The sequence below is a fragment of the Meles meles genome, chromosome 1, assembly GCF_922984935.1.
Source record: "Meles meles chromosome 1, mMelMel3.1 paternal haplotype, whole genome shotgun sequence".
NCBI classification, from domain to species: Eukaryota; Metazoa; Chordata; class Mammalia; order Carnivora; family Mustelidae; genus Meles; species Meles meles.
In genome coordinates, this window is record NC_060066.1 from 3,011,706 (window position 1) to 3,034,745 (window position 23,040).

Below are 23,040 nucleotides of genomic sequence, written 5' to 3' on the forward strand. Positions count from 1 at the left end.
GGTAACCGGGCAAGAGCAGATGGAGACAGCCACGATCCGAGTCGGGGTCGCAGACGCACCAGAGCAGGGGCACTACGTTGGGTGGCAGAAACCACGAGATTTCAGGAAATCGCCACAGAAGACTTAAAGGACCGGCGGCGGGGACCGCGTGAGCAGAGCTGGGGACTGAGACTCCTCCCGGCCACACGGACTTGCTCAGGACTTCACTCCAGCGAAGCGTGTGTTTCTCCAGGACCATGTGCGTCTTTGGGAAGAGCCAGGGGCTCCGAGGTGTTTCTTGCCTCCCCTGGGCTTGTTGACCCCTCAGTCCATCTCCCTTTAGTCTGGTCTTCGTTCGGCGGCAGAATAGTGGGTTTGGGCTCTGGTGAATCTGTCAGGCTTGGAAGATTTTGTGGGCTTCACTTCTGTTTCAGACTAAAACATTCTTCTGCTGTGAACCTTAAGTTCACGTAGGTGAGAAACGGATTGAGGATTTTAGGCTGGAGGTGACTTCCGGTCCCTGTAGCTCAGCTCCCGGCTGATAGAAGCAGAAACCAGTCGGTTGCCTGGCTTGTCCACTGTCCCACGGCCAGGAAGCCGTAGAGCCCGATGAGCCCCCTGCTCGGAAAGCCTCCCGATCGGCTCTTCCCGGCGCCCGAGCCACCGCACATCTTGTTGGCCATCGACCGGCCCCCCTCCCGTCTGCTCAAGTCCTTGCCCACTGTCGGTGCGGATCGTGTGTCGTGTTGCTGTGGAGCTGCAAGAGGTTTTGTAGGTTCTGGTTACGACTCCCACACATGACGTGCACAGTCTCTGCTCCGTTCTGTGGCCTCTGTCTTGGTGGTGCCATTCACAGGACAAACGTTTAGTTTGGGTGATGTATAACATGCCTTTCTCGTTCTCACTGACTGAGCTTTTGGGGTCCTGTCTACGAAGCCATCGCCTACCCAGGCTTGCAAAGACGTGCCCGTTCTCACGAGTTTACAGCCTCGCCTCTTCCGCTCAGCTCCCTGATCCACCTTGAGTTAATCCGTGTGTGTGCTGTGGGGAAGGGGTCCAGCGTCTGTTTTGACATGGGGGTGCCCTGCTGTCCCAGACATTTGTGGGAAGGACTGTTTCCCCCACCGAAGTGCTTGGACGCTCTTTATCGTTCTTTCCAGCTAAAGTCTTTTAGAGAAAAGTACCGTTTTCTGTTATTTTCAGTAAAGCAGATATTGAACAAAATGTTCACAGTACTCACTCCTGTGATGTTCTGTTGATGTGTTCACAGCCCAGCAGACCCGGTTACCCCAGTCCAAGGTCCAGCGAAGGATTTTACCCCAGTCCTCAGCACATGGTACAGACCAATCACTATCAGGTACGTCCGTCGTGACAGACTGAGGCCCTGCCTTCTGTTCTTCATGCTTGCGGGTGGGGAGGGACCCTGGAGATATTTCTGTTCTTTCTTTCTGTACGTAGAAAGCTAAGAGAGTGACGTACCTACTGGCCGTCTAAGTGGAGGCTGTGTCATCGGCCCCTCGGCCTTAAAGCAGCAAGGGCGGGTGCCCCGTCCCCATTTCTGTCCTCCGTTCAGGAGACGTGTGGGGCGAAGAGCCAGTAATGAACAGGGTGGTGTTTCTGGAAGGCAAGAATAACATTCAAATTTACCTGAAAAACCAGACAAGATGCCGTATTGGCCAGGTGTGGACGGTGCCAGACTTGCAGGCAGACCGCTTATCAGACAGACGCGACCGTCCTTGAGCGAGGAGGACCAGAAGCAAAGTCAGTAATGTTTCAGCTTTGAGGGGGAGTGTTTGCCTTTGGGAGGTATAATTCACTTAGAGCAAATGCACACGTGTTCTGACAGCCGTGTACACACGTGTCCCCCGCACCACACCAAGACAGAGCTTGTCTGTGGCCCTGGAGGGTCCCCTCCCCTCCCGTCAGTCGCCTGCTGCCCGGCACAGCCGCGCCCCGACTAGTCCCAGCTGTTGGTGTTACGTGTTCTGGACTTGGAGATAAGCGGATGGTCAGGGTGTCCTCTCGTGTGCTCAGCGGCTGGTGCAGGTGTGACGTGGTGGTGACGTCCCGACGAGGGTGTGGGTGTCAGCAAGTCACAACTTTCAGCCGTCCAGTGCGTGTGTGTGTGTGCGCGCACACCACAGATTGTGTCCCCATAGTCGTGTTGTTTGGAGAATCGGCCAGATCACTTCCAGGAAATAAATCGCTTCTTGGGTTCGTTTCGGCTGTGGCTCTGGTGAAGCCGCGCATTGTGTCCCGGGCTGATGCTCATCGCTGGCTGACTAGGTTACGACAACCAGCCTTGAGGGGGAAGCCCTTAACTGAGTGAGTGAGGCACAAAACAAGCAACGGGGAGCGCCTGGGTCCTTGTCCCGAGAGGGAGTAGCTGAAAGTTCCCTTAATGCCGTCTCCTTCGACAGGAAGAGCAGAAAGAGAAGCTTACCGTGCCTCCTTCACGGGGTTGCTGAGGGTCACATGAAAGCATTTTTATTCCTCTATGTGCTTCCCAGCTGTGATTTAAATCCAGGCCTCTTAGATCCGTATGGACAAGCGCCTCGCGGTGTAGGGTCCCAGGGAGAGCGTGCGGGCCGTTCCGCTCCAGAGAGGTGGTATTGCCTCCGGACACTGAAATCGGGTCCGCGGCAGCCCTTCCCTGCTCCGCTGCCTCCAGATCCCACTGTACCCATCCTGAAGGGGGGCCCGGGCGTCACGCTGTGAACAGGCACCCCAAGGTGACCTGCGTGACTGAGAGCCCTGTTTCGGGAGACACTGCTCTGAGCCCCACTTGCCCGGAGGAGGCATGAGTCACTGGGCCCCCAGACGTGTTTAGAGAAAGCGCGGCAGCATCTGCTGATGAGACAGAAGGCAGGCCTCCGCGGGCCCTCGGCCCTCACCCGGGGCTCACTGGCCCGTGTCCCTTCCACCACGGGCTCTGGTGTGTGTCCGTGTGCGGCTGTCGGTCCTGCCCCCTGGAGCGGAGGCCCGTGAGGACAGTGGCTTGTCTCTACTTCAAGTGCCCAGAACAGTGTGTAGAACAGAGTAAGGATTCAGTGGCTGCATGAAAGCATCCCTGTTTTCAGCAGGCAGAGGAATGATTCCGCTCTCCCAGGCCCCAAGTTTCCGTATCTGGTAACTGAGAAGGACTACAGGACATCGCCTGGTGCTATTTCATGCTCCTTCTTAGCCGAAAATGCTCATCGATCCTTTCACAGGGTCGGTGTTCCATAGAAAGCCGCCGCAGGATACCTGAACGGTCTCTGTTGCGCAAATTCCTCAAAGTTGTCTGGCGATAGTGTAGGCCTTCTGACCAAAAACAGTAGTGATACGACATTTTGTGTTCAGTAGAATTTTTATTGAAATACTTTGATTCTAGTAAACTGTGAGAACCAGCTATACATCTTATTTGAAAGTTTATTAATGATGTATTGTCAGTGTGCAGTTTTGGTATAAACAATGCCTAGAGACCTGATAAGTGCACAAAGTCTCTGTTGAAGAACGTGTTAGTGTTTGGAAATACTGGCTCTGGCTGTGCTTTATCTTGTTAAGGAATTAACCAAACACCCTCGCCCTCCGGCCCTAGCCCAGTGAGTTACGGAAACTGATTCTGCCCCTGCCCCTCGTGATTGAGGGGGGAAGCCATGTAACGAACTCCTCTCATTTTCCTTCTGCTTTGCAATTTTTCTCCCTGTGCACCTTCTGAGCTCTTTTCTCTGCCGCGGTGATCACGGTGGGAGCACATCGCCTGCGTCTCTCGCCAGCCCGAGTTCGTTAGACGGGGGCGCTCTAGAGCAGCGTCCACTGAGCCTTGTTCGTGGCCCCTGGTGCTGTGGCATCCAGGGGGCAGAGTTTCAAAGTAAATGACTTCTGACTTCCTGGTGTATATTTGCACTACTTAATTACACAGCCTCCATGGATTACCTTTCTTTCGTTGAGAATCCATTTCCTTGCCTTTACCACCTTCCAGAGGCCCCCTGTATCCCTTGGCCATGACCCTTCCCCCTTCAAAACCAGCAGTGCCCTATCCCTCCGACCACGCTGCAGTAGCCTATCTCCCCTTCTCCCCCTTGTGCGGGTAAGGAAGCTGCACGTTAGGTCCACACCAATGAGCCAGGGTCATCTCCCCATCTCTAGGTGCCTAATTTACAACTGCCCATGGGAAGTCCCTCTGCCGTGTAAGCTCCCATAGCCAGAGGCTCTGGGGATCCACACGTGGACATCTGTGGGCACCACTGTCCTGTTGGCGCGGTGTTCTCTATCATTTGAGTCACTCCCTTGTGCGTGGAAAGCATGACTGTGCTGCTCGACATTCGCAGGTCTCTGGCTATCCTGGTTCCCATGGGGTCACGGCCATGGCTGGCAGCATCTACCCGGGCCAGGCATCTCTCTTGGACCAGACGGATTCCTGGAATCACAGAGCGCAGGAGATATCAATGTGGCAGCCCAGCGTGGAGGTAATCTGCATGTTCTTGGGCTTCTGTTGTTAGCTGATGAAGCTTTGTCTATAGTACTTTTTATTTCTGAATCCTAGGAGTTACTCGTTTTGACGACCGAATTCTAAAATCAAGGCGCTGCATCTCGAATTGTTCCCGGTTCTGTGAATCCTTTTTACTGGAACAGAGACGCCGCCATCATTAGCCCACCCGCCTGCAAGGCCACGCGCCCGGTCGCACATCGTTAGTGTGGGCATGTGGCGATTCTCGGGAAGGGGCGGGGGACAGCCTCCCGCTCTGGGGGCCGTGTTCATCCCTACCAGATTTACCTGGTACACCGAGAAACCCCTCCTTTGCCGTAAATGTGGTTTCTTTGACTCCCGGAGCACCTGTAGTCTGCCACTCACGCCTTTGACCTTGTATATCTGACACTTGCCCGTGCTCCGCGACGCGTGCAGACTGAGCTTAATCTTCCTTCCGTTCCAGCCCGGACTGTGTTCGGTTCTTCACGGCAGCCAGCGGCACCTTCTCCGCACTCCTGAGGATCTCCTCAGATCCTGTCTTTCTTTCTTTCTTTTTAAAGATTTGTATCCATTCTTTTGAGAGAGAGAGAGAGAACGCGTGCACACAAGCAGGGGCCTGATGCGGGGCTGGACCCCCGGCCCCCGAGACCACAGCCCCATCCAAAGTCAGCTGCTTAGCCAACCGAGCCGCCCCGGGGCCCTGGATTATTTCTCGAGAATAAATCCCGCACGCGGAGCTGTGAGCCGAGGGACTTGTACTTGTTAGAGGTGCTCGGCCGCTGCTCTCTCGCAGCCTTCCGGCAAGTCGCTCCCCTGAGTAGAGTCTGAGTGACCCTGTTTCCACCACCCTTGCTGTTTAGCTGTCCAGTTTTTCATTTGTTTGTTTTTGGAAAAGCGCAGGAAACAGTAAGGGCATCCGAGGTAGCCTGAGAATGATGCGCTCTCTCACCATCCGCCCCCAGGACTCGGCGGCCCTGGACCTGCGTGGGATCGGGCAGGTGTTGCCGGCCCACCTGATGGAGGAGCGGCTGATGCGGCAGCAGCAGGAGATGGAGGAAGATCAGCGCTGGCTGGAAAAAGAGGAGAGGTTTCTGGTAATTGTGTTTCTAGTCATTGGGGTGTCATCCGCTTGGGGAGCTCTGCCGGCATCTCCATACTGCAGGTGATGGGCAGAGCTGGTCTTTTTCAGAACAGGCACAGCCTTCTCCATCCGGTGCCAAACACGTGTGATCCGAGGTTATTGGCTTTTCTGGGATTTTTTCTGGCCAGATTTCTAAGATTTGAGTAGCCGCATCACGGGCTCGGAGGTGTGACAACTCTGTGGTGTCGCAGAAGCAGCTTCCCCGCAAGCGTCCGCTCGCATCTCGTTCCCGCAGCGCGTGTAACCAGGCGTCCCGGCACCAGGCCCTCCTTCACGGCATTCCCCGTCCTGTGGTCCGACGGGCGCCTCCCCCACGCGTATGTGGGTGGCCCGCGTCCACGCCCGCTGCGGAGTCTCCTGCGGCAGAGGAAGTGGTGAGGCAGAGCGGTCTCCGTGTGAGCTTGACACGAGGGCCCTTTGGACTCCCGGCTCCCTGCCAAGCACTTCTGCACCCTCAGCCTCACAGCGCACGCCCCCGTCCGCCCACGCGGCTAGATCAGTCCCCCTGGAGTAGCCTGAAAAGGATGACGGGACCGAGCCGGGACGCCCACCGTGGCCACAAATTCACGAATCGTTACCTTTCCTTGGGTCATCCCCAGCCGCTCCCTCGTGCTTCAGTTCATAAACTTCCCCGAAGACGTGTCTGCGTCCAGCTGTGCGCTGAGGGACTGGAGCGAGGGTGGGGGACAGTTCTCAGCTCGCTCACAGCCTTCCAGGCACGGACACACTGAAAGCAGCAGTGAACGGCGTTAGACCACAGCGGTTTCGACCCGCACCATTCATGAACGTGCGACCCTGACTTCATCCTTTGTGTGGCTCTCATTTTCTTTTTAATTGTGGAGAATTAAACACGCAGGCTCGGGGAAACCCGTTTTCACTGTCGGGGAGGCCAGTGTCCTCCACAGAGTGTGCTGGGCTCAGCGCACAAGCCTCTGGGCTCCGCACACGGGAGCGTGCAGCATGCCGGGAGGCCCGCAGACGGCACAGGTGCCCGGTGACTGCCGGGCAGGACTGGTGCACGCGTCCTCGGCACACACCCGCTCACAGCTGAACGCCTCGGATCCGAGCTGACGTCTGCCATGGTGCGGGTCGCCGTCCGACGTATTTTTCATAAGTGAAGTCAGCCTGTCCACACAGCCACCCCATAAGGAAGAGGGGGGTCGGGAATCCTATACCTGAAATTCTTGAAGGTTTTTTGCTTCAGAATTCAGTATTTTTTTTACTTTAGAAAACCGGCGTAGTGTGGTGTGCGTGCCACGGGCGAGGTCATGTTCCAGGAGCGTCGCAGAGGTAAGAGTGCCCGTGTTCATGCAGCAGAGCACGAACGCTCTCATGCACGGGTGTAAATACAGACCTCCCCTCAGCTCGGGCCGGGTTCTGCCGTGAGAGTCACTTGCTTCAAATGCAAGATCAAATGAAAAGTAAACTAAACTAAATTAAATTTTTGATCATCGGTGCTTTGTAAATTTTGGAAACGAGGATAAAAAGGAGCGTGCCCAGTCCGTGTATCACCCTCGTTTTATGGCGGAGAAGATTCCCGCTGTCGCCCAGCTAGCGTGTGACAGAGCCGGGAGCAGCCTGGAGACCTGCGCGGGGTCCGTCCTGGCTGCCGCACCGTCCACGCCCTCGAGGTGTGAGGCAGCATCGTGCGGGGGTACTCCCGTGTCTTCCCCACAGTGGGCTATGAAACGTGGACAGCCACTCTGAGGGATTGCCTTTCGAACAGAAGTTTCAAACTCTCGAGAATCTCCGTGATTGAAACCGAAGCTGACGGCGACGCAGGGCGAGCTGCGGACGGAGCTGCTTGTCCCCACAAGAGTCTGACGGGTCCGCCCGGAGCCGCTCTGGGCTGCCTGAATGCCTGGTCCCTGGCCCTTCTCAGACATTCGTCCACACGGCCCGTTGCCTGCACTGACGTGGGATTTCAAAAGTCAGTATTTACAGATTCTCCAGACTGGAGCTGAGGTATCTGAATACCGTCACCTTGTGTACGACCGACCACGTGTGACCCGGGCGCTGTCTCTGAGCCGCAGCGGGCCGGCCGTGCTGCTCGCCTGCTGGCGCACCACGCGCAGCCAGGGGTCAAGGGCAGTGCCAGCGGCCAGATAGGTCGAGCCAAGGCTGAAGGAGCCATTGGAATCTGCAGGGCAGACAAGTCCAGGGAGGGCCACTGCCAGAGGATGAGCCTGACTAACGACACGGGTCAGGAGACCGTTCTCGAAATCCCCACCGGCCCTAACAGACTGTAGCAGTGGGATGCAGCTCCCGAGCTCAGTGCCGACCCCGTCTTCTGTGTGGTTTCGGGACCCGGCTGGCTCGCTGGGGGGCTTTCTCTTGTCGTGGACATGGTTTCCGTGCAGTGCACGAACAGGCCCGGGCCGGGTACGGTTTGGTGCCTTCGATAAATGTGTGAGTCCGTGGACCCCACGCCCCATGCACAGGACGTTTCCAGGACCGCACACAGCTTGCAGATGGTGTTTGAAGTCCACTTGCGAAGCTGCATGGAGGGGCCCCCGGGGCTCTGGTGCACCGGACCTCGCCTGCGGGACGGCCTGGGCGCTGTGGCATCCCCAGTGGGCATGTCTCCGGAGCTCAGGACCTTCCCCGGGGTTTGTCCCGGCCTCCTCTACTGCTCGCGGTGTTTTTAAGTGCGCGTCCCCTTCCCTGCCAGGTGCCTGCCTGGGCTCTTCTGCCGTCGCTTCCGCCGAGCGAGGCGGTCGCATGCGCGCTGTCGTGTGCGCGTGATTTCTAGACGCTGCTCTTGTATTTTCCAGTACCCAGCACGTGAACTTGGATTTCCTCGGATTTTCTGTTGCTTTTTGCCCCATTTTGAGGCGTAACTGACTACGTGTGTCTTTTTAAAAAGCATTTCCTTTTTTCATTTTCAGTGTTTGTTACGTGCCTCATAACATCATGTTCCTCTTCTGAAGCGTCCCTCGCAGACTTTTATCCTGAATAGGTCCTCGCCTGCTTTTCTTTTTAAAGATGTTGTCTGTAATACTTTTCCTGTTAGGTATTTAGGGTTTTTGGTAGGGTTTTTTTGTTTGTTTGTTTGTTTGTTTTTTAAGAAAAACTCGTGAGGACATTGACACGAGGAATAATGTGGGACATTTTGCTTGGGTTTGGGCCAGCCCCTCATTCCAGAGTCAGTCCCTGCTTAAGGCATAATTGGTCATTCTTTTAAGGTCGTGGCGTGTGTCACTGTTCCCATTAGAATTTCGTATTGCTCTCCGTGAGTGAGAATGACTTACCTGTTGTCGTTGTGGCTTCAAGATCAAATCAGTACCAGGGTCACAGGGCGGTTGGATAACCCCTACCCCGTCTTCGATTCGGATCTTCGCAGGGTAGGCCTTGTAGGTGGTAGGTCTGAGGGCAAGTGCGTAGTTGCGACGGGGGCCTCCTCCGAGCGGGAGTACCGGGCAGAGCCCCGACTGTGATAGAGAGGACTGGGCACAGGAGGGGAGGCCCAGCTCACGCAGCCTTTGGGGAGGGCTGAGTAGCTCGAGGGCCCAGCAAGGGTCAGTCCAGGGACATCTGGGGAAGACATTCCAGGAAGCCAGCACGCCAAGCACACAGGCCCAAGGACGCCTGAGCACAGAAAGACCACCAGGGCGCGCGGAGAGGGGCAGACAACACAGGACGCCTTAGGCCATGGCGGGCTGGGGGGAGCCAGGGGCCAGGGACATGGGAGGTGGCGGGGAAACAGTGGGCACACCACACGTTGGCACTCAGAGTGATCGGTCCTGGCTTGGACTCTCCTTCTCAAGAAGGCGTGACGAGAAAGAATCCAGACTCCGGAGTCAGCCAAATGAGAATTAAAATTCCTAGTTATTATGACCCCATATAAGTTGCTTAATCTCTCTCGTTTCATTTATTAATCTGTTAATCTATAACATAATTACATTCTCTATAAAGCGTAGGTAATACTTTTCTCCCGGGGCTGGGTCGAGGATTAAGATGTGTAGCTCGTATACAGGTGGGCGCGTAGGGAATTCACGGTACTTCTCCAAGGGCCTGTCTCTGTCTCCCAGCTTGTTCTCCATAGTGTCTGTGCGAGCTGCGCTGCTGACACTCTGAACTCCTAGATCCTATCCCGCATCCTGCAGAGTTCCCAAAGGCCGTCCCAGAGTGCCCTCCCGCCGCTCCGCACCGAAAACTAACGTAGCAGACTCAGTGAGAGAGTGAGCCGCTTTCGGGGGCTCTGCAGGGAAGCATCGCTTCTATTAGATTTGCTGGTTGTGTCTACGGCCATACCACCCTGAACGCGCCCGATCTCGTCTGATCTCGGAAGCTAAGCAGGGTCGGGCCTGGGTAGTACTTGGATGGGAGATTTGCTGGTTGTTACAAATAATCCATAATTCCTTTTTGCTGTTGGTAGAGCTCCCATTAGAGGCTTATTTTTAGCAGCTAGGTAACAAAGCCTCTGCTTTGGCCAGACCCACGCGTTCTCCCAGGATGTGGAGTCTGGGGGCAAAAGGGAGCCTGTCAGTGAGGAAGGGTCAGTTTCTGGGTTTTTTCCTAAACCACTGTAAACGTGATACCCTCATAAAACAAAAGGCAATTAGTAGAAAAAAGTTTGTTTTTTTTTAAAGAAAGTTTGTTTAAACATATGTGAAATATGAGCCAGATTGTTTTTATGAACTCCAACAAGGCTAAAAATTACTATTTCAAGTTGCTCTAGAACTTTCTAAAGATGCTTGCCTTCTGCTTGTCTCATTATGACCTGGTGACACACCGTCCCTGATGCTCACTGGTCCTCAGGCCACGCTGGGCACAGCACCGCTGTTCCCTTCCGCAGGATAAGCTTCTGCACCCTGCCAGAGGGCCTGTAGATTTGTTGGGAAGATTATCTTCCAAGTTGCTTTGTCAGGAATATTGCCCAGATTTTTTCTAGTAGTTGAGACTCAGCAGCTGTGGATCTAACCTTCCATTGTTAGGACTCAGCACTGAGTGTGAGGACTGCTCTCAGTTCCGGTGGCTACCTTTCCTTGAATGCTCTGGGGAGTCGGGACATCCCCACGTGTCCCCATGCTGCCGCTTGCCCAAGGCCACGCGGCCCTGACCTGCGGCCCTGACCTACGGCTCTTGTTCCTCATGCCGGCCCCGCTCCCCAAGCCGCTCGTGAGCTCTCTGAGACGGCTATGTGCCAGCAAGCCCCCCACCTCATGAGCTGTCCCACGCCGGCTGGCCCCTCAGTCTGTTCAGAGCACGTGCCTTCCCGTCGGGCCCTACTGCCAGACAGACTTGGGTCCCCGTTGATCTCCCTTCCGGTGCGCACAGTAGTCGAACATGGCACGGTGTACAAGACAGGATTTAATGTTAACGTGAGAAAGTTCTCTCTACATAAAGCCTGCGGTGTGGTCCGGAAAAGGAAATGAGTGTTGAAGCTGTTTCTCCTGTCACACAGACCCAGTCAGTCTGAATGAATGATGAATGCCAGGACAGGGCACTCGGGATGGTGGGCGGCAAGGACAGGGTCACAAGACCGCCTCTGGCCGGCTTCTCCTGAGCCAGGCCGCATCCCTCCTATGTTCCTTGCGTCGGCCACATCCAAGGAGAAGGGACTTTGGAAAGCCTCACGTTTGAAGTTTCTAGAGTGATGGCCGTGAGCGACTGTGGGCTGCCATGTCCCAGGACCTGAAGCAGCGCCTTCACCCTCACCGGCTGCCCACGGGGACGTGGCACACAGGCCACACAACACAGAGCTCACAGCGCTGCTGCTCTCGGTACCAGGAGCTGGAAATAACCCACCCGCCCGCTCCCACACACTCAGTCAGTGACACAGCGGTACCGCAGGACAGTAGAACGGGGCGAACCCCAGCACACGTCCGCGGGGCGGGGGCTCACAGAGGTGATGTCCGCCGGAGACGCCAGGCACAGGGCCGTGCACATGACGCAGTCCACTTGCGTGCGCTCTCTGGGGTGCGGTCGGATCGGTCCCCTCGTGCGGCGGAGTCAGATCTCGGCTGGAGCCCGCTGCGGGGTCCGCGGTGTTGGGTGGGCGCACGCGTTTCTAGGAGTGCACTGAGCTCGTACACTCAGGATTTGTGCACTTGCCTGTGTACGTTATACCTGAGCTAAGGAAGGGAGGGAGAAGGCCTGCCTGATGGGGGGCGCCCCAGGTAGCCCCAGACATTCTTGACGTTTGTGCTCTGTTTGTGTAAGATTTCAAGTATCAGTTTCCTCTTTTCATATTGCTGTCTCCAAGTCTACGGTACTGTAAGAGGGACAAGAAGGTTTCGTTTTCTCCAGGAACAGCACCAGTAACAGAACTGCGTCTCTCAGACGGGCTGACTCTGGCTCCCTGAGTTCCCCGAGCTGACCCTCATCTCTCAGGCTGTGTCGACCATGTGAGGAAAAGGCTTAAATATTTCCGTTCATAGCACACAAGTGGACTTTATAGAGGCAGGCTTTCTCATTTTAAAATCAAAATCCCGTCCTGGGGTAAGTTTTAATGTGAGGGAGTTACTGTGAGTCGGAAAAATAAGTCATCTCATTTGGTTTCTATGGAAATAGATAATTCATGTAAATGCATGAAACACAGCCCCAATTCTGTGACAGTAAATGTCATTTGCTTTTGTTTAAGTAAAAAAGTAAAGCATTTCGTGCAGTTCAGGGTGTCTGGCCGGCTCATTCAGAAGAGCGTACGTGATCTCTGGGTCGTGGGTTTAAGCCCCACATTAAGCGTAGAGCTTCCTTAAATAAACAAAGTTTTAAAAATATCTGTTTCCAGGGCACCTGGGTGGCTCAGTGCGTTAAAGCCTCTGCCTTCGGCTCAGGTCATGATCTCGGGGTCCTGGGATCGAGCCTCGCATCGGGCTCTCTGCTCAGCAGGGAGTCTCCTTCCTCCTCTCTCTCTGCCTGCCTCTCTGCCTGCTTGTGATCTCTGTCTGTCAAATAAATCAATAAAATCTTTAAAATAGATATATGTATGTATACATATATATATCCCTACAGTTACGAGTACTCACTAACTAACTGTTCCCTGATTGGCCACACCTCACCGTGCCTCAGGCAGCTACGGCTGTTCCTCTTCTATCCCAGACGCTGCGCTCTTCGCGTGCTGAGGGCTTGTGGCCAAGCCTGCGCGGAGCAAGTCTGTTGGTGCTGTTTTCCCCACGGCGTTTGCTCATTTCGTGTCTCGTGTCATATTGTGGTGGTTCTCATAGAGCTTCAGACGTTCTCGTCGTCACGAGGCTTACTGTGACGGTCCCCATCTGTGACCTGTGAGTACAAGTGTAGTTGCCAGCCATGAGCCGCACCCACGGGAGCTGGTGGACTTCGTAAACATGGTCTCTGCTGGCCGCTCCGGGGACCGGCCATCCCGCATCTCTCTCTCCCTCTCCTCCATAGCCCTGTTCCTGAGACAACAGCATGGAGATTAGGCAGTTAATAACCCCACAGGGCCCTGCTCTGTTCAGGGGAAAGGAAAAGTCCCACATCCCACTGTAAGTCGGAAAGCTAGAAGCGACCAAGCGTCACGAGAAGGCGATGGAAACCCAGACAGGCGGCAGGCCAGGCCTCCTGCACCCACAGCCACATCGCGAACGCAAAGGAGAAGTTCTGGAAGGAAATCACACGAGCTTCTCTGGGATACCCAGCTGGTAAGTAAGCTAAACGGCCTTCTTGCCGACACAGAGAGCGTGGCTCTGGTCTGGGTAGAAGATCACAGCAGGAACAGCTATCTCTCGAACCAGAGCCTCCCCCAGAACAAGGCCTGCGCGCTCGTCAGCTCCAGGACCTGGGAGAGGTGAGGAAGCCGTAGGGGAGCAGCCAGAAGCTGGCAGCGGTGCCTGAGGCTGCAGGGAAGGGGTCATCTCCAAACCGTGTCCGTGCAGGACTCAGCTCACTCACGAAGGCGGCTGCACCAAGCAACAGGCGTCCCGTGTAGACGAAACAGCCTTGTACGGGGAGGAGACGCCATCCAGGACATCGGCAGCTGGAGAGAAGTCGGTGGCTGGCTTTAAAGCCTCAAAGGGCAGGCTGACCCCTTGTTAGGGCTCCCGCAGCTGGTGAGGGTAAGATGAGGCCGGTGCTCACAGGCCGTTCTGGAAGTCCTAGGCCCTGCGGAATCACACGGAATCTTTCTGCCTGAGCTCTGTCAACGGAGCGAGAAAGCCTGCGCGACCGCCATCTGCTTACAGCAGGACTCACCGAGTGTTTCAAGCCCACTCTTGAGACCTCCTGCCTGGAAGAAAAGATCCGTTTTGAAATAGGACCGCTCACCGGCGGTGCACCTGTCACGAGGAGCTCTGATGGGGATGGACGCGCAGGTTTAGGCGGATCTGTGGCCAGGAGATCGAGGAGTAGCGGCCACGGTCAAGTCGTCTTATTTAAGAAGGTCATAGTGGCCATGGATAGGGAGTCCTCCGGTGGAGCTGGGCAAAGCCGGCTGAAAACCTTGTGGGAAGGACGCATCGTCCTAGATGTCGTGAAGAACATTTGTGGTTCATGGGAAGAGGCCAAAATGTGAACAGTGACAGGAGTTTGGAGGAAGGGGATCACCCCCTGGAGGGTGGAGGGGCTCAGGGCGTCCGCGGAGGGTGTCCCCGCAGACGTGGTGCCAGCGGCAGGAGAACCAGAGCCCCAAGCGGAGCCGGGACGCGGGACTGCACTGCCACGATCTCAGCTCAAACTCACGGCTGAGGAGGTGCCACGCAGGGAGGAGCAGAGAACGCGCTTCCCAGAGATGGAGGCTGTGAAGATGGGAAAGACAACAGAGGATCTAGAACCTTCCATGGCCCAAGTCGGCACGGCGGCAGCAGGGTTTGAGAGGACAGACGCTGGCTTTGGAGGCAGTTCTGTGGGCGAGATGCCGTCAGCTTCACAGGCTCTGGAGAGACCGTCCCGTGCAAGGAAGGGGCAGTGATGTGGTTGGTATGTTTTAGCAACAAAGTGTCTTTTAATTCAAGTATGTACACGGTGTTTCAGACCTAACGCTGCTGCAGGCTTAATCCGCCAGAGAGTGGTATAGACACAAGTTGGATCGCTGCCGGGAGACCACACAGACCACCCTCTGCGATACCTGCTTTCCCGCGCTGTCGGGAGCCCCACGCGGTAGCCCCGCCGTGGGCCTGTAGTTCTGCCTTCTGAGCTGGGAGTTCCTCGGCTATGAAACCTCTTTTCTCCCTTGCATTTTGACTACGGCGTTCCTTGAGCAAGTGCTTACTGAATGTCCAGTACTCATGTGACTGTCCCAAGCACGTACTTAGTCTTTATAGTCACTGTACAAGGCAGCCTACCCTTTTCCAGCTGAGAAATGATGGGTTTGGAGAGGTTGGATGCCTTGCCCAAGGGGCAGGGCCACTGTTCACGGTCAGTCGTGCAGGGGCTGCATTTCCTCCCACCTGCGGGTCCTGTTCCTACCCAGTCACAGAGACAGTGGGGGAAGTCGACAGCCCAAGGCCTCCGTCCTCCCGGGGCCTGGCATCCGGTGCGAAGAAGCAGAAGTGTTCTAATGTACAAGAACGGAGCGCACATCTATACCGTATTTTGTTTCTTGAACTGGCTACGTTTTCAATGGCAGCGCAGCGGTGCAGGCCCGGAGGGAGCCTCGGTTAAAGGTAACCCCAGACAGGCGCCCGCTGGGCAGCTCGAGCCGGGATTTGTCAGATGCTCGAACCCTCTGACTCAGGAATTCCATCCTTAGAAACCCGCGCTAGGGAAGTAGTCAGGGACGTCGTCAAATGTTGCCGCACAGAGGTACATCCACAGCGTATTTACACAGTGGAAATTTTGCAAAGGGCCGCGGCATTCAGCAGGCAGAACTGTTTCCTTCATGTGACCCTCTCTGTGGTGCCGGTTTAGTCTGCCGTGTTCATTCATCTGGTCCTCCCGTGAGGCCCGGGCAGCGGCTCCCATGACTGCGCTGTTTCGAAGCGGAAGAAGCTAAGGCCCAGGTCACTCAGCTTTGCAAGGGCCGGAGCCTGAGCCGACCCCAGGCTGCCTGACGCCAGAGCCCGTTCAGCTCACTGTCCGTTTCCGTGTGTGACAGCCCTCACGCCGGGCGGGGAGCGGGGACTGCAGCTTATTAACCTGGTTTTGACCAATTCCCACGATATGATGTTACATGAAGGATGGAAAATTCTGTGGCATGGTTTCATTTTTGTAAACAGACGTTTCTAAGAAGGCAGATGAAGCTCATTGCTTTCTCACCACTTCCCCCCACCCCACTACGCCGCCACCCGCCAGCGCTTGTGGGTTCTGTCCTCCGTGCTCAGTGCCGGGCCCTTACGGGTGTAGGGTGGACAGGACAAATCAGACTTCGAGACGTTCTCCGTCGAATGACGGAGGTGATTACTGCGGGGTTCCTGCCACAGAGGGGAATCAGTGAGGTTCAGCAGACTGGCAAAGACCGAGAAAGGAGCCGTCCTGTCTGGAGAGGCCTTGGGAAGTGCCCCCTGAGAAGGGGTCTGGGGCCAGAGCGCACGGGCAAAGGGGAGGCGGGAGTCCGCGTGGCGGTGCAGCCGGTGTCGGGCAGGCGGGGGCCACCGCACATCCTGGGCTTCAGGAGAAACGGACCTTCTAACACGCGCTGTACCATGCCAGCACGTAACCTCCTTGGTCTGTAGAGGGTTCGTGAAATTCGCATACTCTTACTCATGGTAAATCCAGCTTTAGCAGCGTGGTTTCTGAATCGTGGACGCGGCAGGCTGGGAAAGGGAGTGGTGCGTGACCGGACTGCGCTGCTTCGGCCACACAGCCAAGGACAGACGAGCCCCACTCTGCCAGGAAGCGGCACCTGGGGTGGAGGTCTCTCTGTCAAGGAGAAACCCTGTGCGGTGCTAGGAGGAGCGGAGAAGACAGGCTTTCCTGGGCTGCGTGTGGCCGCAGGGCCCTCCTCTTTGCTCTGCACATGTGGCTTTGCCCGGGGCAACAGACCTGGGTTTGTCATCGTGGGGTTTGAGGAGTTTTCTGAAACTGGGGAACTTTCAACCGTGCTTATTCGGGGGATGATGATGTTGTTTGAGGAAGGAACCGAATGCAGAATATGTCCGTGATTCTCCAACCAGGAGTGAAACTGTCTGGTTTTGTTTTCTCTGCTTTAGAAACCTGACGTCCGGCTCTCTCGAGGCAGTATTGACAGGGAGGACGGAAGCCTCCAGGGCCCGGTAAGCAGCGGCCGAGTTCTCGCTGGGACTCGCCAGGATGGCCGGGGGGCATCACTTTGTGTATGAGATACCCACACTCGCTCACCTTCGTAGCCTGGAACCCACGAATCCGTTCTTTAAGTAAAGCGAACATTTTAGCCCAGATCGTTGGAAGCTGTCGTGCACAGCCCGGTGCGACGCTCCCCGGGCTCTGTGCTCTCCAGAAACCCGCGTGCGTGCTGCTGGCGTGTGTAAGCTGTCCTTCCCTCCATGTTTGCACTCTCAGTGTGTGCTACTACACTTCCACGGTCACAGGACGCTTGTGCAGGGTTTTTTTTTCCTTCAGTGTGTTGTAGGGGGAAGTGCCTGAAATTCTCTTTAAAGAGCTGGCTTATGGTTATTTAAAATATGTTTAAAGCCTGCTAGAAATATTCCCTAATCTTTTAGGGAGAATAGTTTAAATTGTTTCATTAAGATTCCCATCAGCAGGAGTTTGAGTAAAATACAAGCAGATTTCTCTCAACGTGTAAAGAAGTTGCCCAGGACAGCAGAGAGGCCGAGCTGCCAAGTGACAGGGCTGTGGAGATAAAGCGTCCCCTCCCTGGGCTTCCGGGTGTATTTCCAAACACTCGCGCATGTGTGCCCAAGGCTGGGTCCTCACCCAGCCCCGAGATGCACCACGTGGGGTGACCTACCGGGAGTTTCTGTGACCCGTGCTGTGCAGTCCAGCTGGCCCTGAGACCTGGCCCCCAGAGGGTGTGCTTGGTCACCAGCACGGGGGGATCTGACCCCTCCTGTCAGAGTGTGCTGGTGAGGTGGGCTCTGGTTCATGAGCACGAAGTCCCATCACCTGCCATCGAACGTTCCACACACACACAGCTCCTTCCTTAGATCGAAAAGGTGAACGGTGGTCGTCCTCACTGGGTACAACTGAGCCTCAGTGTGAAGGTAAACCCCAGTCAAGGGGCTGGGATGTTCTGTTAGAAAAGCGTATTTTCTAACACCCTTTCCAGGGTGTGTTCCAGGGCGTGGCACATAGCAGGCCCCCAGAAAGCGCATGGACTGGGAGAATCAGGGAGTGAATCAGACATGGATAGAAGGTTCTAGAGAAATGCTCTGGAGCGGACAACGCGGGACAGGTCTGCTTGCGGTCTTGTCCCCAGGCCGAGGCAGCAGCGGGAGTGCTTAGTGCTGACGAGAAAGTACTTAGTGCTGCAAGGAGCTGTGCTGAGTGCTGTCCTCATGCCGCCTCCCTGAGACCCAGGCCTGTTGCCATCCACACCCGACAAAGGGGTAAACTGAGGCTTGTGGAAAACTTGCTCAAGGTGACCTGTCTCCGTGCCAGACCCCAGCCTGTGCACTGGCGAGCACGATGGCTCCCCACATGGGGTGTGGCTCAGGTTGTGGTCGCTTCCTTCCGGGAGGCCAGTGACACAGTGTGACCGTTCCCCTCTTCCCTCTCCGTCCTGTGCTAAATTGCGCTAACAGTCTGACTTGGCCCGCTTCTTGAAATGCTCCAGCTTAGCACTTGGAAAACGTGCCGTGGCTTCAGGAAGAAGCCTGTTCGGGGCTTTGGTTTTCTGACTTGTTGGCTGAGGCCGATAAAATGCCTCATACACTGGATGGGGCCGGGGGGTCGTCACAAGGCGAACCTGCTGTCCACGTGCATGTTATTTTGGAAATCCAAATAGTTTCTGCTTTTCGCGCAAGTTGATGCGGTCAGGTTCCAGTAGCCAGTTATTATGGCTTGTTCACTAGCTCTTGCCTACCTCAAACTTAGTCTTGTCTGAGGTCCAGGGCTCAATAGGCCGCAGGACAGGACACACCTGACTGCGCAGTCATCCGTCAGACTTCCGCAAGTAGGGACTCGCCCGCGCCTTCCCTCCCAGAGCGACCTGTGGAATGGCCCAACAGTGCATCGTGCTGAATCAATCCAAAATGTCCTTACGACAGAATTTTCTAGTTAGTTGAATTTTCTTGTAACCTGGGTATCAACCAGAAAATGCTTTGTGTTTGAAGCCTTTTTAAATGTGTGCATTTTACCGCCTGGATCAGTGAGCGCAACACAGCTCACGGGCTGCTCCGCTCCTGGGGTTTGGCCACGTTTCCTGGGGTTCTCCTGCCCCACTCACCCTCCAGCTCCCCTGGCCACGGTTCCTCCCATGCTGGTTGCCCCTCCTGGGGGACCCCTGTCTCTGGGCCACTCTCCTCCCAGATTTCTTCGTGGCTTCCCCCACGCAACTCCCCCACCCGGTGTGTGCCAAGGTCACGTTCTCAGAAGGCCTGATCTTCCCACCGAGACCTGCCGTGTCCTCCCCTCCCACCCCGCCCCGTGTCCCTTTGCCACCGGACTTGGCCACGTGCTGCCATGTGCACTTGCTGTCACTGTGTCGCTGCCTGTGTTACAGTGGCCGCTCCACGGGCAGGGGTGGGGGCGCTTGCTCTGTGTCCGGAACAGGGCAGGTGTTCGGTAACTGTTGGGTTGGCTAGGCTGACTGGGGAGAGCTGCACAAAGTCGGCGGTGAGAAGCCCTCATCCTTCACACGAGCCAGCTCTGAGCATCTGGGAGCCTCGAAGCTCGGCTGTGAAAGTGAGGGGACAGCTCGTGCACTTCCGGGCGGGGAGCGGTTTTCACCATGTGCGCTGCTCCGTCTTCGCCGTTTCCAGAAGTGCGTCTCTTCCCGGCAGAAAGTAGAGCACCTGAAAATATATATCTTTTTAGCTAGTTTATTATTTTAAATTAAGCAAGGTAAGTCTCTTCAGAAGTAGAGTATGTTTTCTTTTGTTTAGATTTTATTTATTTATTTATTTGACAGAGAGAGGGAGCTCAAGCAGGAGAGGGAGCAGCAGGAGAGGGAGAAGCAGCTCCCCACTGAGCAGGGAGCCTGATGTGGGGCTCGATCCCAGAACTCCGGGATCCTGACCTGATCTAAAGGCACTTAATGACTGAGCCCCTAGAATGTGGTTCTAAAGAGACTTCTTTCCCTTTAGTTGCCCTAGAATAGGTTGTTTGCAGAGCGCAGCCAGGATGGCCCGCGGCAGAGCGGCTTTCGGTGGGACAGCCTTTGTCCTGCCCCCGCGGTGGAAATCCAGGGCTGGCGCTTTGGCTCGATCCCAAACGGGAACAAGTCGGCGGGCCTGTGGCTTGTTCCCGAACGGACGGGGCTGCCACAGCAGGTCCTGCTGCACACGGGCTTGACGAGAGCGACGACGTAGGCATCCGGAATGCCGCAGTGCCACCGAGGCGCCCATTATCACTGTCCCCGGCTGCACCCCTCCCTGTGAGAACATCCGGGAGGCTGTGAGGCCGCTTCCCGAACAAAGGACGCAGACGCTGCAGAGGCCCGGATGTCGCGCTCCTGGGACGGGAACGGAAGGCATCCATGGGTGTCATTTTTTTTAAAGGAAATTCTAAATTGCCTGGGACGACTCCTGTCCCCGTTCCCATATCATCCCACACTTGCTCCCGTCACAGCCTCTTCCCACACCTGCTGGCATTCTCGCGGTTTTAAACCCCCACCCCCGGGGAGGCCTCGAAGGCAGCCCCCATCGTGTCGGTCTTTGAGCCCAGCACCTCGCACACATGGGCGAGGGGATGGAAGGGGAGGGGAGGCCGTGCCCTGTAGTGCGTGCTGGTGGGGTCACCGAGCGTTTCTTTTCCCGCAGACTGGAAACCAACACATCTACCAGCCTGTGGGGAAGCCAGGTAAGTGAAGAAGCGAATTATCAAGAAGCTTTTATAATTTAGAGGGAGCAGGTTTTAAACGTGTGGAGTTTCTTAGCATTGGAACACCTCGTGATTTTTTAACACTTTTCCCTCCACGGGCCAAAGCAAGTCTGATGTTTACCGAGCTCAGCCGATGGCTGGAATATTAGAGAACAGAACTCCCTGCTCTAACACATCAGGAACGCCTCGGTAGCGTGCCCTGAGAGGAGTGTGTCTGCGGTAACGGGACTCGTGCTGGGCGTCGAGGTGGGTGTTTGTCCGCGTGTGATCGCGCAGCGCTCAACGGATGCTCCCTTTCACCAGATCCCGCAGCTCCGCCAAAGAAACCGCCACGGCCTGGGGCCCCCGGTCACCTGGGCAGCCTCGCCAGCCTCAGCAGCCCTGGGGACAGTTACAACGAGGGCGTCAAGGTAGGCATCTGAGCCCGAGCTCTGCTCAGGGCTCTGTGGGGCCTCTCGCCCTGGGGTCGGTGATGGGGAACCAGCGCTGGGACGGAAGGAGCAGAGTGACGCCGCTATGGGTCCCAGGCGTCGGCCTGCTCGGGCTCCGCACCCCTCCGAGAGTCAGGGACAAGCTTGACGGGAGCCTGACCTGCCTGGTTTTCACTCACGTGATAGAGTCTCGGGCCTCAGTCAGAGCCCAACTTCTAGATAGGGTTTCCTCTTATCAGACAGAATGTTCTTTGGGAATAAGGTGCTGGGACAGCTGTAGTAAATCCAGGCGCCTGGGAAACGAGCACTTCTGCAGGCTCACTTTGTCTCTTAAGTGTGTCAGTAGGGCTTGGTGGGAAACGGCCACCATGTGCCGCCTGGGCGAGGACGCCGTTGGGAGTGGCAATGTGGACCGCGTGCAGCCAGCCCTGGGGACAGGCGCGCCTCGGAGAGGGCACTTGCGGCTCAGGCGTGGGCGGCCCCAGCTGCTCCTCGCCTCGGGAGCGCCGTCCTGCTGTGTGTCACGGGGGGGCCTGTCAGGGCTCCGGGCTGCCCCCCCACCCCGGCCTCCACCAGCCCCTGCCGTGTTGGCCTCTGGGTCCCTCGGAAGCAGCTCTCCTCCACGAGAAGCAAAGGCAAGGGTTCTCTCTCGTGCCCGTTTAATGAGAGGATCTCTCTACTCTTCCTGGAGAGATCAGTCACTTCTCAAAATATGTCTTGTTTCCTAATTCTGATAGACCTTTTTTGTACATCTTAGTATCTCTAAAATCAGGGTGACGTGTTGGTTTAATTGGCAGCTTTTTTTTCTTAGAGGACGGTTAGAAAGGTGCCTCCTGCAGCGGATTGGGTCTTAAATTCTGGTAACCATGTTATCAGTTAAGAGAAACTTTGTTTCACTAATAACCCAGCTCCTGGAGTGCCCTCCCTGTACCAGGTGCTGCGACGCTGTGACCGACCTGTCCTCGCATTAGCCTCACAGGATGGATGGTTGCAATATCGTTTCCACTTTTCACAGGAGACAGCCGGGTTCACAGAGGTTAAAGGGCAGAGTCAAGGTTATAGGCTCCCTAGCTGAGCCAGCATTTAGCGAGCTGGCTGGGAGTTCCCAGAGAGAAGAGAGGAAGCCCCAGGCAGAGAGAAACGCCATCTCTGACCCAGAGGGGTGGTGAGCAGGGGGTGAACGGGCTGGCCTTGGCTAGACCCAGCTGCCCCCTCAGGGACGCAGCCCAGGCCCCACTGGGCCAGAGGCACCCCTGCTCTGAGTGCCACTGGTCAGTCCCCCTGGAAACCAGAGCGCTGGTCTTGGAGCTCGGCCTGGGGCCTGGCATCTGGTGGCCCCCAGCTCGGGGGAGCAAGGGGGGATGTGGCCCTTCCTAATGGGGTTTCTTTGCATACGTTTAAAAAGGGAAGAGGGAGAAATTAGGTTAATGAAGTTTGTCATTTACATGAGCCACAAGAGCAAATTTTCAAAATGGCTTGGCCCACAAGGAAAAACTAACTTGCGAAACAGCTCGGATACCGGCTTAGAATCTGACGTATGTTTGCCGTTAGGTTTGTAATAGCAAGAATGAATGCAATTGGAAAATGCCCTCAAGGAGGGTGTTAAGCAAGGAGAAATCACGATGGACATAGCGTGCTTACTTAAAATGTATTTTTTTTAGATTTTATTTATTTAGAAAGAGCAAGAGAGAGAGCATGAGAGGGGAGAAGGTCAGAGGGAGAAGCAGACTCCCCGTGGAGCTGGAGCCCAATGTGGGACTCGATCCCAGGACTCTGGGATTATGACCTGAGCAGAAGGCAGACGCTTAACCAGCTGAGCCACCCAGTTGCCCCCTAAAACGTATTAAGCAAAATTTTCTTTAATAATAAGTATGAAGCAGAGGTGCCTGGGTGACTCGGTGGTTACGTGTCGGACTCTTGATCTGAGGGTCGTAAATTCCTGGGGCTCCACGCTGCGTGTGGAGCCTACCTAACAATAACAATACCCGTAAGTAGGAAGTCTGTGTCTCTGGTTCTTTCTTACCCTTCTGTTCAGTAGAGCTCACTGACTCCAGCCTCAAAGAACAATACTGCTTTAACACAGACGTGCTCATCTCTAGGCGTGACTCGAGTTCATCCAGATAACATTAATCAGAAGCCCATCTGGGTTTCTCCTTGGTGGCTTTGTCTCACTTCTGGATTGTTTGAGGCCTGAAGCACCGCCTAAGCGGTTGGAGCTG

At 55.7% G+C, this 23,040-nt stretch overlaps 1 protein-coding gene across 26 annotated transcripts in view; it reads left to right on the forward strand.

Moving 5' to 3' along the window:
* Positions 1-23,040, forward strand: part of PTK2 (protein tyrosine kinase 2) — a 245,726-nt gene that overhangs the window by 214,650 nt on the left and 8,036 nt on the right. For 19 of the 26 annotated variants that reach the window (XM_046001796.1, XM_046001805.1, XM_046001597.1 and 16 more), the window contains 6 exons: positions 1,250-1,336; positions 4,293-4,430; positions 5,395-5,526; positions 16,622-16,684; positions 20,330-20,369; positions 20,694-20,800. In XM_046001796.1, coding sequence (XP_045857752.1) covers positions 1,250-1,336; positions 4,293-4,430; positions 5,395-5,526; positions 16,622-16,684; positions 20,330-20,369; positions 20,694-20,800 — 567 coding nt within the window. The remainder of the gene's footprint in view (positions 1-1,249; positions 1,337-4,292; positions 4,431-5,394; positions 5,527-16,621; positions 16,685-20,329; positions 20,370-20,693; positions 20,801-23,040) is intronic. The other 7 variants (XM_046001833.1, XM_046001708.1, XM_046001716.1 and 4 more) reach the window with 1 other exon arrangement.